Source organism: Orycteropus afer, unplaced genomic scaffold (assembly GCF_000298275.1).
Source record: "Orycteropus afer afer isolate SDZICR_OR568_19922 unplaced genomic scaffold, OryAfe1.0 scaffold00211, whole genome shotgun sequence".
NCBI classification, from domain to species: domain Eukaryota; kingdom Metazoa; phylum Chordata; class Mammalia; order Tubulidentata; family Orycteropodidae; genus Orycteropus; species Orycteropus afer.
In genome coordinates, this window is record NW_006921798.1 from 1,884,880 (window position 1) to 1,901,260 (window position 16,381).

Here is a 16,381-nt window from a genome sequence, read left to right on the forward strand (position 1 = left end):
TGTATGTGTGTGTGTATATGTATATATATATATATATATATATATATATACACATATACAGATAGATAGCTATAGATTTTGAATACATTAGGAATTTATTAAGAGTTAATATATCTTTTGATTTTTTTGTAGGGGGCTATTCATGCCAAGTATGATGCAATTGATAAAGACACTCCAATTCCTACAGACAGACAGGTAAGATTTTGATTTTTTTTAGCAATCTAAGATAATTCTTTAAGTTATAGAAAGCCAAATTTCTGTTATAGAAACCCAAAGTTTTAAGTTATAGAAAGCATGAGAAAATTTTCTGCTTTTAATTTGAATATTTAGCAGTTGTCATATATTTATGGTGTTAGGATAAGCATAATTCTTATGCTAATAAATTATTGAGTTAGAACTGTTCCTTGAAGAAATTTAAGTCAAATAAGTTTTTTTTTTTTTAATAATTATAATTTTCACCTAAAGAATTTGTCCTGTATTTAGGCTAGTTGTAAAGGAAGATATTACTTCAAACTGTATTAATGAATGACTTTTTCAAAGACTGAAATGGTCTGTTTACTTGTTTAAGTACAGGGGACTCTGGTACCGAAGTGCCTAAGACACTTGACTGCTAACCAGAAGGCTGGTGGTTCAAACCCACCAGCCACTCCTCGGAGGAAGGCTGAGCAATCTACTTTCGTAGTGATACCACCTTGGAAACCCAAGGAGGGGTTGCTGTGAGTCCGGTCTGACTCTATGGCACATAACAACAACAACAACAGCAAGAATTCTTTGGTGTTTTTAGAAAATTAATATAAAGTTCAAAAACTTTTGGTACCAAGAATAGGAAGGTGATCTGTTTTGAAATTCATGTTATAGTATCTCCTTCCTTGTGCTTTTTAAGAGACCACTGTGTTCTAGTTCCACCATATTATTTTGGTATTTTACAGATTGAAGTAGATATTCCTCGATGTCATCAATATGATGAACTGTTATCATCACCAGAAGGTCATGCCAAATTTAGACGTGTATTGAAAGCCTGGGTAGTGTCTCATCCTGATCTTGTGTATTGGCAAGGTACCTTTCCCTTCCTCTACTTATTAAGACTCTTTTAGTATTAAGAAGATATTCTATGACTGACAATTTTACAAATTAAAATAGCAAAACATCTGTGGCTTTGAAAAAAAAATCAATACTAAAGCTGTGATTCATTTTGTGGGGTGGGGCAAGGTTATATGAGAACTTTTTTTAAACTTCATCAAATACTTACTAGACATAATTTAAATGCATGGCATTTCAAATGGGACATCTTACCATCACATTAATTAGGAAAGTATAAAGAGTATTTGGTGCTGTTGTAATCTTTGTGGATAATTTTTTTCAACACTTAAGGAAATTACAGAACAGTTTTATGCCTTAAATAATTTTTTGGTTAGTTGAGATTAACATTTAATGATTCACCAATTTATGTTCATGACGGTCATTAGTGTTGGAGAATAGTAGATCCTCCCAAAACTGTTTATTTTATTGTCTTTTTTTTTTTTTCAGTGACTTTAATGCCTAGGTCTTTGATTTTTAGCGTTTGCTAACATTATTTTTTCATGGTTATTGATAAATTCATTAATAAGAAACTTATTTTACCCAGCCCTATTTTTGAATATGTTATTTTGAATTGTAATTCTTACATTTCAGTTCTCTGTCGATTCCTCACTGGCTAAATTTGAAATGATGGTAATATTTTGTTAGATCTGTCCATTTTAGAAGAGTTCTGTATCTTCCTAATAATTATGTGTACAGTCTTTCAATATGACAACATATGAGCAGCATTATTATTAATAAAAGAAACACTTCGTATGTTTGTATTTCACTTCATAATTTTCGAGAATTTTTATTTACTTATTTATTTTTTGGTGATCCCAAAGAATCATGTAAGGCAAATCTCCATATAAATTAGAAATTAGAAAACAAACTTAGAGATAGTAAAATGATTGCCAAGATCACACAGGTAGGGTCAGAGATGGAACCATATTCTAGGCATTCTAACATTTGTAAGGTTCTCTATTAATGTATTCCTCTCTTTCACTCAATATTGATAATGATATGAACTAATTTGTATTGGGCACTTACTAGGTGCCAAACACAGTCACTTACTAATCACAGTAACTCATGAGGAAATGCACATCTGGGTGGGTTATGCTTACAGTGTTCAGTCCATAGAGAGGTAATACAGAGACCTGAGTAAGGTATCTATCTATAGTTCTACTGACTTATATTCATTATATTCATTGAACACCTTTCCCCTCTTCCACCACCAGGTCTTGACTCACTTTGTGCTCCATTCCTATATTTAAATTTTAATAATGAAGGTAAGCCTCTTTTCATTTAAGTAATCATTGTGTTCATTATTATTCTATAATACTTTATTCAAACATGAATGATTTCTTTTTAATTTAAGATTCTTGCATTTTCTCTGGTAGATACTGCAGGTTTTTGTGAAATAATCTCTTAGACTGATTGTAGAGGATTTTAAGAATTAATTCATTATTGGATCTCTTCTTTTGTTACCAAGAAGTTACTAGAAGTTTTGGGAGAAACTGACCAATTATTCTAAATGTGTTCATTACCTCTGTTAGTGACTATTTTTGTGAAATTTTAGAGAAAATTCTGACTTCCAAATAAATTGATTAGATTTTAGTCTCAGTATACTTTAAATTTGAATAAATAAATAAATTTGGCAGCATTTTCCCCTAATCTTGTATCTCCAAAGCCTACCATATCAAATGCCACCTTATTGAGGACTGTTCTTATTTCTTATTTATCTTATGATCCCAAACAATATTTAATATTTCAGGAAATCGTGCATCTGTCTTATATTTAATATGTTGTTGTTGTTATGTGCCTTCGAGTCAGACGCGACTCATAGCAACCCCTCCTTGGGTTTCTGAGGCAGTATCACTATGGAAGTAGATTGCCCAAGTTTCCTTCTGAGGAGTGGCTGGTTGGTTTGAACCACCAGCCTTCTGATTAGCAGTCAAATGCCTTAGACACTGTGCCACCAGAGGTCCTTTTATTTAATATAGTAACCCTTATTTTAGTTGGTAGCTTTTTCATGATAGTTTCTTTTTTTTTATTCTCTACTACTATAATGCTTTTTTTATAAAAGACTCTTCAATAAATATTTATTAAATTGACTCAAGTCCTATATCACTAATGATATTACATATGTTGTTGTTGTTGTTATGTGCTGTCGAGTCAAACCCGACTCATAGCGACCCCTCCTTGGGTTTCCGAGGCAGTATCACTACGGAAGTAGGATTGCCCAACCTTCCTTCCGAGGAGTGGCTGGTGGGTTTGAACCGCCAGCCGTCTGGTTAGCAGAAGTGTCTTATCCACTATGCTACCAGAGCTCCCATATTACACATAGAGCATGTTAATATGTATGGAATGAATCTCTGGAAACCTCAATCCCAGAGTAACCATCTTTTCTAATTCTTTTTCATAGCTTTAGAATTTGCATAGGTGGAGATAGTATGATCCTTGAGAAATGAAGTATACTATTTCAAAATGCATTGTTCTCTCATATTACTCATTAGTCCAGACTAGAATTTTTGTTATACTTAGTTAAGAATAGTCCATTATCATACATATTGATCCTAGAGCAGTAAGGAATCTGTATCTGAAAGTATAATTTATGACTAGCATTACTAAATGTAGAGTTTTCAGATTCTTATTTGTATCAGTACTAAGAATCATGAGATTTGTATAGCTGGTTGATTGTGATCATGTTTAGAGATGAAACAGTTTTACAAATTACAGGTAATAAAAGCTTTTATTATTGTGGAATAATGAGTGCCACAGTAGTTTGAAACTGAAAAGTTCTTAGAGTGTTTATAACTTATCTGTCCAGAATATTTTGGTTTTATGTAGCACAGACTTTTTTCCCCCTTATTTTTGCTTTTCCAACACTTATTATCATAATTGTTACTTAAGAGTAAACTCAAGGAATGCTTACTGAGTGAATGGCTGCTAGTCATTTATCCCATTAATTTGTTATCTGCCTTTGTTTTATTCTCTCTTAGCTTTGGCTTATGCATGTATGTCTGCTTTTATTCCCAAATACCTATATAACTTCTTCTTGAAAGACAACTCACATGTAATTCAAGGTAAGCTAATGTTTTTCCTTGCCTTTAATACAGAAAGTACTTATGTTAAAAGTAACCAAAATACCTTACATTAATTATTTTGACCGACTAAAATATGGTGATGGTCTGTCATTAACATCCATGAAAAATCTAAAAGGTTAGTCTCTCCTCCAAGTACACACACACACAAAATGATTTTTCTAATGCCTGTTTAATATTTGAACTTAGTTCTATTCAAATACAGTCATGCTAATATAAGAAAAGGAAAAAATACTATTATTGGCTTCTCTCACAATTTAAATAGCCCATAAAAACTTCACTATGGAGCAAGCATAAAGTTTAAATATAGTTTAAATGGAAGAAGAGCATTAAGAAACTTCTAATTCATGTCAATCCCATGCTTTTTTCTCATCCAAAATATCCTCCTCCTTTCTTCTTCATATCTAAAACTATAACCCTTCATTAAGAATCTAACTCTTAGTGAAACCCATTTGTGAATTCTTACAGGACTACTTCAATCCTCTTTAAATTTCTCATATAATTTTCTAAACTCCTTTTTGGAGGTAGTGTAACACAGAAGTTAATAACATGCACCTTTAAATCAGGCAAACATCATTTCATATTTAAGCTTCATTACTTAATGTATTTTGGAAAAATTAAATGCTTAACATCAGTGTTGTCATGTGTAAAATAAATATTGTAAAAATTAAAATAATAACATATATAAACTGCCTGGCACAGAGAAATAGGAGATAAGCTGTTATTCACTTAATGTTGTTATTATTTTTTTGACTAGTATCATTGTTATTATTATAGCATTACATATTGTTTTCTCTCTTATCTTTATAAGAAGAGTCCAGATATTTTAAGGACAAGAAATGTTCTCATACTTTTGTATTTCTTTTGGGACATACTACAAAGATAGTCACATAGTCTCCCCATTTACCATTTTTATAACACTTTTCTGGTACTCCTTTGATTTAGGGTTTCACTTGTGCATATTTTTCTCATTCCTGCTACTAAATTTTAAACAACTAGAAGCTGATGCTGTGTTTTATTTACATATGTATCATTATTGTAAGTACTATATTTGAATAGATGGGAAAACTAGAAGCTGCTTCTGAATTACCAAAATTCTCAGTAAGTAGGGTTTCAATTAATATTTTTCACTAAATTAGTAGTGAGTATAAACTTAGAATATCAGAGGTCAGTATGTTAGGAATATAATTAGAAAGGAAAATGTATATTAAAAAAAAAAAGAAACTGAAGATAGTGGGAAATAAAAGAATATGAATAAATAGGTCAGCACATAAAAGCCTTTTTTTCCCCAGTATCTTCTGTATTGGGCTATAGAAAACAATAATTAAAACTTTTTTTGAAATTGTGGCATGTGATCACTCATATCTCTTTTGTGTCTATAATGCACAGGTGCTAGAAATTGAAATAATGACCCAGTGTCTCTGTTAGTTTTGTAATATAAGTTCTGTTGACTTATATTTGCATTTTGAAATATTTTTGTTTGTAATGGTTACATCTATATTTATAAATGAGAAAGATAAAGAAAAATGAATAGTACAAAGAATAATGTTCAATGCATAATATACAGAAAAGATAGCATTCAGAATAGTTCATAACTCGTTATTTTGAGGAAGTTTTGAATAAATTATTAAACTAATCAGCCCATATACATAAACTTACATTGCAAATAAATACTTTAATGCATATAAATATCCTACATATCATTCATAGTAATGATAATTCTATTAGTAGGAATTTGTCTTTAAAAATAAGAAGCTAGATCAACATCTGCCTACTGAATATTTATAGTTAAAAATAATTTTAGAAAGATTTGAGAGATGAACAGAATGAGGTCAAATGCTTATATACTTTAAGTGTTAATACATATTGTCAAATTACTTTGCAGAAAAGTGTTAATAGTTAACATTGTTAATACTCAATTCTTTGCACATTCCTGTAATGTGAACTTGTCTAAAGTTGATATTAATTTGAGAATTTTTTTAGAGGCACAGATTTTTGCTTTCAAGTTTTCTGTTCATGAAGAAGTGTGCTTTATACATAGGACAGTTGTTTTTTGCTTACAGGTTAATTTCATAAGGACATCCAATTAGAAGGGGGATATAATACCATCATTAATGCCTCAGTAATGTCCTATTAGGGTGTGTGGTGTACATGACTAATAAGGATATGCCACCTTCTTATTCATAGTTTCCTTTAAATTTTACCTTTATCAATGATAAGATGTTATAGAATTCACAGTTTACTGTCTAAAGTTCCAGTGATACTGAAATGAGTATACTTAGTACAATTGGAATAATACTAGTAGATTTCATAGAGTATCCAATGTAAATAATACTCTATCAGTGACCAAAGACAAACAGAAAAGATTGAAGATAGAAAATAATCTGGTTGGTATTTGTGTATCACCAAGTATGGTTCCTTAATACTCAGTTAAGCATCTAGTGCTCTTATTTTTAAAGCTAAGACCACAATATTGACTAAATAAGTTGGTTCTTTGACACAATCGATAAAGTCAACAAAACTTTAGCTAGCTTGACAAACAAAAAAAGACAGAAGGTGCAAATAACTAAAATATGAAATGAACGTGGAGACATTACAACTGACTCAATAGAAATAAAAAAGAACATAACAAATAAAATAGAAAGGAACACATGAAACAATGGTATGCCAAAAAACATGAAAATTTAGATAAAATGGAAAAATTTCCACATAGACACATAATCTACCTAAACTGACTCAAGAAGAAATAGAAAATTTCAATAGACTCAAAACAAGTGAAGAGAATGATTCAAAATCAAAAACCTCCCATCAACAAAAACATCCTGGATCAGATGCCTTCACTGTGGAATTCTGCCAAACAATTAAAGAATTAAAACCAATCCTGCTCAAGCTCAAAAAGTAGAAGGAACATTTCCCTCCATCTTCTTTTGATGCATCCTACATCATTCAGTATTTTGCCCACAGAATTCTTCAGTATTGCACCGCAAGCCTTGAATTTTTTTTTGGTTCCTTCAACTTGAGAAGTGCCTAGCTTCTTCTTTCCTTTCAGTTTTCTAATTCCAGGTCTTTGTGCATTTCATTAAAATAATTTACTTTTTCTTCTCAAACCACCCTTTGAAATTTCTGTTCAGCTTTTTAATTTCATTATTTCTTTTTTTTTTTATTAGGATTTGGGTGAAGATTTAATTAATTTCATTATTTCTTGCATTTGCTTTAGCTACTCTGCATTCAAGAGCAAGTTTCAGAATCTCTTCTGACATCTCTTTTGTACTTTTCTTCCTTTGCTGTCTTTTTAATGACCTTTAGCTTACTTCATTTATGATATTCTTGATGTCATCCCACAGCTCCTCTGGTCTTTGGTCATTGGTGTTCATTGCATCAAAGCTATTCTTCAGATGGTCTCTAAATTCAAGAGGGATGTAATCAAGATCATATTTTGACTCTCATGGATTTATTTTATTTTTCTTTAGCTGCAACTTGTACTTGCATATGAGCAATTGATAGTCTGTTCCACAGTCAGCTCCTCGCCTTGTTTTGATTAATGATATTGAACTACTCCATTGCCTTGTTCCACAGATAAGTCAGTTTGACTCTTGTGTATTCTATCTGGTGGGGTCCACAAGTATAGCCACCATTTATATTGTTAGAAAAAGATAGTTGCAATGAATAAGTTGTTGGTCTAATGAAATTCTGTCTTGCGATCTCAGGCATTATTTCTATAGCAGGGCTATATTTTCTAACAACTGAAGCTTCTTTGTTTCCAACTTTCGTATCCCAGTCACCAGTAATTAATGCAGCTTGTTGGCATGTTTGTTCAATTTCAGACTGCAGAAATTGATAAATATCTTCAATTTCTTCATCTTTGACTTTAGTGGCTGGTGTGTAAATTTGAATAATAGTCATGGTAACTGGGCTTCCTTATATTTGGTGCATAAATTTGAATAATAGTTGTGGTTACTGGTCTTCCTTGTAAGTGTATGCATATTACCCATATCACTGACAGCATTGTACTTCAGGATAGATACTGAAATGTTCTTTTTGATGATGAGAATGTAGTGTCATTCCCCTTCAATTTGTTATTCCAAGCATAGTAGATTAAATGATTGATTCAGAGTGGCCAATTCCAGTCCATTTTAGCTCATTAATGCCTAGGACATCAATCTTTATACATTCCCTTTCATGTTCAACAGCTTCCAATTTTCCTGGATTCACACTTTGTGCATTCCACATTCCAATTATTAATAAATGTTTTCAGCTGTTTCTTCCCATTTTGAGTCATGCCTCATCAGCAAATGAAGGTCCTGAAAACTTTATTCCATCCATGTCATTAGGGTCGACTCTACTTTGATGATGATGATGCAGCTCTTCTCCAGTCGTATTTTGAATGCCTTCCAATCTTATGGGCTCATCTTCCAGCACTGTATCAGACAATGTTTCTGTGTCAGGCTGGGTTCTCTAGAGAAGCAAAACCAGTAAAGCTTATAAAGACAGAGAGGGAAAGAGAAATTTATCTTAGGAAAATGGCTCACACACTTGTACAAGCTAGCAAGTCCCAAGTTCTTGGATCAAACATCAAACTGGAGGCTTTCCCTGACTCACACAATTGTAGGGGCTGATAGGCTCAAGGTTGGCAGGAGGTGTACCAGCTGCTGACAAAAGGGAATGATGAATCCAAGAATCTCCATGCCAAATGGTGGATTGTTCACTCACAGACAGTTTTAAGCAGCACAACAGGATCATGATCCACAGAAGAGTGTCTCTTTATCCCAGGATGTCCATAAATATATTGGAACCAGGCCACACCCCTGGGGAAACTCCCTTTCAACCAACTGGCTGCTCAAAACATACACATCCGATCTCATCATGGAAATAACTCACATCACAACTGCTTAAAACACTCAGAATTGTGGTCCAGCCAAGTTGACACACAACTCCAACTATCACAGTCCATCCCTTGTCAACTTGGCAGTTGTATACATCTCCTTAATCATGTATAATCTCTAAAAAAGGAGAATTGTAAAGTCATATTTGTGCCTAACATGATACACTAACACACATACAGCCGAAATGCATTAACCCTGTTTATATTTCATAGTTCATAACAGAAGGAAATAAAAATATTTCATGCATGTATACAATGAAGAAATATAACAATCACAGCCCTCATTTCTGCAACTGGTCACGCGGTCATAGCTGATATTCAGAACTATCTTCTTCCACCACCCATTCCATATTTCCCTTGCCCTCAGCCAGCACCTCAGCTGGCCATGGTTCTTTGCCTCATGGGGTGACCCAAACCTTCATTCCTGAAGGTTCTGGGCTATTAGTAGTCATATCATAATTGGGTTGCTGTAATTTTCCATTGACTTTAATCACAGGGCATGGTAGTACTAAAAGACGTCCTAAAGAATCTCCTTGATTCCAGACATATTCTTCTTTACCTCCATTATGTAATATCAATCCAGTTTCCCCTTGGTAATCAGGATCTATCACACCAGATAGTACAGTTACACCCTTCTTTGCCTCTTGATCCAGAGGCATGAGGAAGCCAAAATGGCTGGGTGGCACTCTTAACTCCCAGTTCAATGCATAAGTATTTTGTCTCCAGGAGGAGTATTCCTCTCTTTGGGACTAAGATCTCCAGACCCTTACAGCATAGGGTAGCAGTGACAGGAAGCAAAAATTTTTTGAGTGGGTCACTAGGGGTAATAGTGAGTGGTACCACTCCTGTTTCCACCCCTTGGTTCCTGGACGCATGAACCCTGGCTATTGGAGAAATAGCACCATATATTGGACACTGGTTTAGAACATATACAGCCTCTTGCAGAACATTGCCCAGCCCTTCAAGGTGGCTGGCGCCATAATTGTGTTTTCAGTAGGCCATTCCATCATTCTGTCAAGCCAGCTGCTTCAGGATGATGGAGAACATGGTAAGACCAGTGAATTCCATGAGCATAGACGCATTGCTGCACTTCATTTGCTGTGAAGTGAGTCCCTTAATCTGAAACAATGCTGTGTGGGATACCATGATGGTGGATAAGACATTCTTATTCATGGATAAGAGTAAGTCCATGAATGGTAGTTTTGGTAGAAGCATTGCATGTCGAGAAGAAAATCCATATCCAGAATAAGTATCTATTCCAGTAAGAAAAAAATGCTGTCCTTTCCGTGATGGAAGTGGTCCAATATAATCAACTTGCCACCTAGTTGCTAGCTGATCACCCTGAGGAAGGGTTCCATATTGCGCATTCATTGTTGGTCTCTGCTGCTGGCCAATTAGGCACTCAGCAGTGGTGGTAGCCAAATCAGTGTTGGTAAGTGGAAGCCCATGTTGCTGAGCCTATGCATAACCTTCATCCCTGGCCACTTTGTTCATGATCCCATTGAGCAATGACAGGAGTAGCTGGGAAAAAAAGGATGACTGCTTTCCACTGAATGTGTCATCTTAGCCACCTGATTGTTAAAGTCCTCCTCTGCTGAGCTCATCTTTTGGTGGGTGTGATGGTTATGTCAACTTGGCTGGGCCTGGTTGAATGGCTGGACAGCTGGATGTAGTATTCCCCATGATGAGACTGGTAATCAACTCCATGTGGAATCTACTGGGAGCAGCTGAGTAGCTGCCTTTGGGTATGTGGTCTGCTTCCTGTATATAAGGAGAAGCTTTGAGAATGGTCTCTGGCGTGTGGCATGCTTGGACCCTGCATGTAGCTGTGTCATTGCTAAGCAGCCTGCTATGCTCTGCTGACCTTGGGACTTACATTGGACTTAAGTTAATGGCCTGCCATGTGGTTTGGTAACATCGGGACTGTGCCTTTTAACTTGTCAACCTTGGGGCTTCTCAGCCTCAGTAGCCAGCAGCTGTCTGAGTGAAGAAATGCCTCTAACTCCAGTGGGCCGGGAGCAGGAGGCAGAGCTAGACCCCAAGGTTGAGGGGCTTTCACCCAGCCCCTAGAGCCTGGCACTTTGAACTTGGACTTAAAGCCTCCAAATTGTAAGAATAAACTCCTGTTTGTTAAGGCTGTCCCATTTGTGGTATATTTCCTGTCAGAGCGGTGGTAGGTAACCAGAACAGTGGGCATTCACATGAGACACAAATATCTTTACTCCTTTGGCCCATTCAGAGAGTTCTATCCACATATCTCTTCCCCATACATCCTTGTCACCAATTTTCCAATCATGTTCCTTCCAAGTCCCAGACCATCCAGCTAAGCCATTAGCCACACCCCATGAATCTGTGTACAGTCGTACATCTGGCCATTTCTTGTTTCATGCAAAGTGAACAGCCAGATGCAAGGCTTGAAGTTCTGCCCATTGGGAAGATTTCCCTTCACCACTGTCCTTTAGGGAAGTTCCAGAATGGGGCTGCAGTGCTATTGCTGTCCACTTTTGAGTGGTGCCTACATATTGTGCAGAACCATCTGTAAACCAGGCATGAGTTTTCTCTTCCTCAGTCAACTGATCATAAGGAACTCCCCATGATGCCATAGGTGCAGACTGGGAGAAGGAAGGTAATGTGACTGGAGTGGAGACAATAGGCACTTGGGCCACTTTCTTATGCAACTTAACTTGTGCCTTCAGGTCCTGCTCAAGCCTGATCTCTGATACATCATTTCCATTTACTGATGCAGTGCTGCTGTGCGTGTCCAACTTTATGACTCTGTGGGTCCGACAACACCTATTTCATGATGGGCAGCTCAGGCCTCATGGTCACTTGGTGGCCCATGGTTAGGCATTCAGTCTCTACTAAAGCCCAGTAACAAGACAAAAGCTGTTTCTCAAAAGAAGAGTAGTTATCTGCAGAGGATGTGAGGGCTTTGCTCCAAAATTCCAAGGGTCTGCATTGTGATTCACCAATAGGGACCTTCCAAAGACTCCAAACAGCATCTCTATGTGCTGCAGACTCTTCACCATTTGATCAGCTGGACCATATGCCCCAAGTGGTAGAGCCACTTGCATGGCAGTCTGATACCTGTTGCAGAGCCGCCTTTTGTTCTGGTCCCCACTGAAAACTAGCAGCTTTCTGAGTCACTTGTGGTAAGAACCAATTTAGGAAGCCCATCCTTATGATTTTCTCTCTCTAGAACCACTCCCAGTACCAAATGTGTTAGCCTGGGTTCTCTAGAGAAGCAGAACAACTAAAGTTTATATGTAGAGAGAGAGAAAGAGAAATTTACTTAAAAAAATGATTCACACACTTACCGAAGCTAACAAGTCCCAAGTTCTTAGATCAAACATCAAACTGGAGGCTTTTCTCAACTCCTGTAGCTGCAGGGGCTGACAATCTCCAGGTTGGCAGGCAGCATACCAGCTGTTGAATCCAAGGAATGACGAATCCAAGATCTCCGGGCCAAATGATAGATTGTTCGCTCACAGACAGTTGGAGGCAGCACAACAGGATCCTGATCCACAGAACAGTGTGTCTTCTCCTAGGATGTCCATAAATACATTGGAAGCAGGCCACAACCCTAGTGAAACTCCATTTCAACCGACTGGCTGTTAAAATATACACATCCAATCTCATCATGGGAATAACCCACATCACAACTGCTTAAACCATTCAGAATTGTGGTCCAACCAAGTTGACACACAACTCCAACTGTCACAGTTTCACTGCTATTCATAAAGTTTTCCAGTATATCAGACAGTGTTTCACAGCTATTCATAAGGTTTTTAGTGGCCAGTTTTTTCAGAAGTAGATGGCCCTGTCCTTTTTCTCAATTGTGCTTTGTCTGGAAGCTCCACTGAAACCTGTCCACCGTGGGTGAACCTGGTGGTACTTGAAACACTGGTGGCATAGCTTCCAATTGAATACACGCAACCCACCACAACCGACAGATGAGTTGTGGATGTGGAATGTATGAACCTAGGAAAATATGGAATTGTACAAAGTGAAATGGAACACATAAATATTGATAACCTAGGGATTACTGAGCTGAAATAGCCTGGTATAGAATGTTTGTATGACCCAACAATTCCATGACTGCATATGTACCCAACAGATGTAACACAACACAAACAGACATATCTACACCAATTTTCACTGTGGCATTGTTGTGGTTACCTAGTATCACTCTGACAAGAATATACCACAAAAGGGATGGCCTTAACAAACAGGAGTTTATTCTTATAATTTGGAGGCTTTAAGACCAAGTTCAAAGTGCCAGGCTCTAGGGGCTGGGTGAAAGCCCCTCAACCTTGGGGTCCAGCTCTGCCTCCTGCTCCTGGCCCACTGGAGCTAGAGGCGTTTCTTCATTCAGACAGCTGCTGGCTTCTGAGGCTGAGAAGCCCCAAGGTTGACAAGTTAAAAGGCACAGTCCCGATGTTACCAAACCACATGGCAGGCCATTAATTTAAGTCCATTATAAGTCTCAAGGTCAGCAGACCATGGCAGGCTGCTGAACAATGACATGGCTACATGCAGGGTCCAAGAGTGCCATAAGCTAGAGACCATTCCCAAGGCATCTCCTTATATACAGGGAGCAGACCACATCCCAAAGGCAGCTACTGAGCTGCTTGTGGTAGATCCCACCATTGGGTTGATTGTCAGTCTCATCATGGGGAATAACTACCACCAGCTGCCCAGCCACTCAACTAGGCCCAGCCAAGTCGACACACAAACATAACTATCACAAGCATTATCTGCAATATTCAAATGGTATAAACAATATTCAAATGGTATAAATGTCCAACAATTGTTATATGGATAGTATGGTATGTAATATTATGTGGTACATAAGTAAAATAGAATACAGTACTCAGCCATAAAGAGAAATGAAGTGCCAATACATAATATGGCATAGATGTACCTTGAAAACATGCTGAGTTAAACAGGTCAATCACTTAGGATAAAGAAGGAGGTGAAAAAGTGGAGTCATTGTTTAGGAAGCAGTGAGTTAGTGTTTATGTTGATGGAAAATTTGTAAACAGTTATTGGTGATGAATATATAACATCATTAGTGTAATTGATATCATTGAATTGTGTACATGAAAAATATTAAACTGGAAAATGTTATATATAACAATATAAAAATGACATAAAATAAACTATATAGAAAATAAACTGTATTAGATGGCTTTGTTGGCTTGGCTTGATGGTCAGCTTTCAGAGGGCCATATAAAATAGCTTCTATTAAATTTTTAGGGAGTTCTGGTGACGTAGTGGTTAACACATTCAGCTACTGGCCACACCCAAGGTAAGAGGTTTGAACCCACCACCCACTCTGTGGGAAAAAGACAAGGCACTCTGCTTCCATGAAGATTTACAGCCTTGGAGACTCTATGGGGCAGTTTTACTCTGTCCTGTAGTATCACCGTGAGTCAGAATTGACTTGATGGTTGTGGGTTATTAAATTGTTTTCCATTTTCATTCTGTATAGATTCTTATTTCAATATACACATGGGTTTTGAAATACAAAATGATAGAAACAATAGACAGTGATTATAAGTCAATTTTTTAAAATTTTTATATTGCCCATACATATTATATAAGGAAAAAAAAAAGGCATAGTTTCAATTTATTTGGCACTTCAATAAATAGTTACTGTGCACTAACACTGCCAGCCACTGCTTAAGTCTTTAGGGCTCTTAAGAAAGATAAAATTCAATCCCTTCCCAAGACACTTCAAAGCCTGATAAGATAAATAAATGTGAAAACAAGCAATTCTAAGTCAATGAGTTAAAAGGGAAAATTACTATATTATCACAAGAAGAAATGAGTTTTTTTATTTTGTTTTTTTTTTCTTGGTTTTTTGTTTTGTCTTGCCTTGTTTTGCTTTGTCGACAAATCAGAGTTGGCATGTTTGAAAGGGTTTCAGAAAGGATGGATTTCTTGTTGATACATTTGAAGTTTGAGTAAGAGTTTGTTTGGCAAATAGGGAGAAAGACACTCTTATAATAGAGAATAATAAAGAAGACTGCAGTGAAAAAAGTACAAGGTGGGTGGATAAAACAGCCAATAGTCAAAGCTGGTGCTTGAGCTGAAGGGAAAAGTGGAAAGCTAAAGAAGGAGCTGAAACAGTACACTGATTATAGGTTACTAAAGTTTGATGGAAGAATAATGGTTTCCTTTTATTCAAATGGCTGTTTCAGGCTTGGAATTAGAAGTATTCAGTTCTCCTTTTATTGGTTTCCTTTTTTGTTTTGTAGTTGTTAAGTTTTCAACTTCAAAGTAGTATTTGATTGGCATAAATATCACATGCACATTTTTTTCCTCCTGCAAATTTGAGGGGTTGTATGAAACTGATTAATCCTAAACTTAATTGTAAAATTGCTTATTAATTGAAGATTTCATTCTCATTAAGAATTGTTAATATTTATATTCAACAGCATCTGAATTGCATTTTGGAGAAAAACATTTCTTTTTGTAATTACACATTAGTAGAACTTTAAAATATTTCTTTTTAAAATTTTTCCTTAAATATAGTATTATACACTTACAAGAGTCTGAAACGCTTTGCCTCATACAGTTGAGTAGAAAAAATAATCTATTTCATCAAGATACCCTATTATTATTTTCACCTTGATCTTAGTAATTTATAATCTGCAGACATTTTTGAAAGATAATAAATTTGATTACTTTCTTGCCTAAATGAAAAGTCGTTATCATATTTTGGCACTAACAGATTATCCCCAGCAGCACTGTTACTGAGTTGATAAAGTATCACCACACACAGGAACTTTAAAATATAATATACTGCCTAAACTACTAAGAGCTGGCCTTCTAGGTTATCTAAAAATTACTAAAATTTAGAATCTTAGAGTACCAACTAGATTGAAAAAGATGGAGATTTGGGAGGGATATATTGATTAGAGTTTCAGAGATGTTAGAAAACAGTCTTATAACTTTTAGGGTGGGCATACCTTTGGCTGTTGAAGAAAGGCAAGACAGCTTTAATCCAGAGAAGAGAGAGATAGTGAGATATGAAAGCTCAATTATGTTTTAATTTCATTTTACACTTAAGAAAGGAACAGCCCAGGAAATTGGCCTATGAGACATTGTAAACTGTTCTTTGAAGTCATTCTACTGTGTATTTTTGGCCAAAAAGCATTCTCTTATGTTGTTGGAATTTTGGCACAACATTAAACATACACTTTTAGTGTTTTATAATACCAAGGCTTAAGGCACCTGCTGATGAAGGTTGAAGAGTGCAGTCTGCAGTATGGATTACATCTCAACATAAAGAAAACAAAAATCCTCACAACTGGACCAATGAGCAGCATCA

At 36.0% G+C, this 16,381-nt stretch overlaps 1 protein-coding gene across 1 annotated transcript in view; it reads left to right on the top strand.

The window, feature by feature from the left end:
• The window catches only part of TBCK (TBC1 domain containing kinase), a 411,838-nt gene that overhangs the window by 148,619 nt on the left and 246,838 nt on the right, over positions 1 to 16,381 (top strand). Inside the window, exons 15-18 of the mRNA XM_007948290.2 lie at positions 133 to 195; positions 930 to 1,056; positions 2,295 to 2,345; positions 4,059 to 4,142. Coding sequence (XP_007946481.1) covers positions 133 to 195; positions 930 to 1,056; positions 2,295 to 2,345; positions 4,059 to 4,142 — 325 coding nt within the window. The remainder of the gene's footprint in view (positions 1 to 132; positions 196 to 929; positions 1,057 to 2,294; positions 2,346 to 4,058; positions 4,143 to 16,381) is intronic.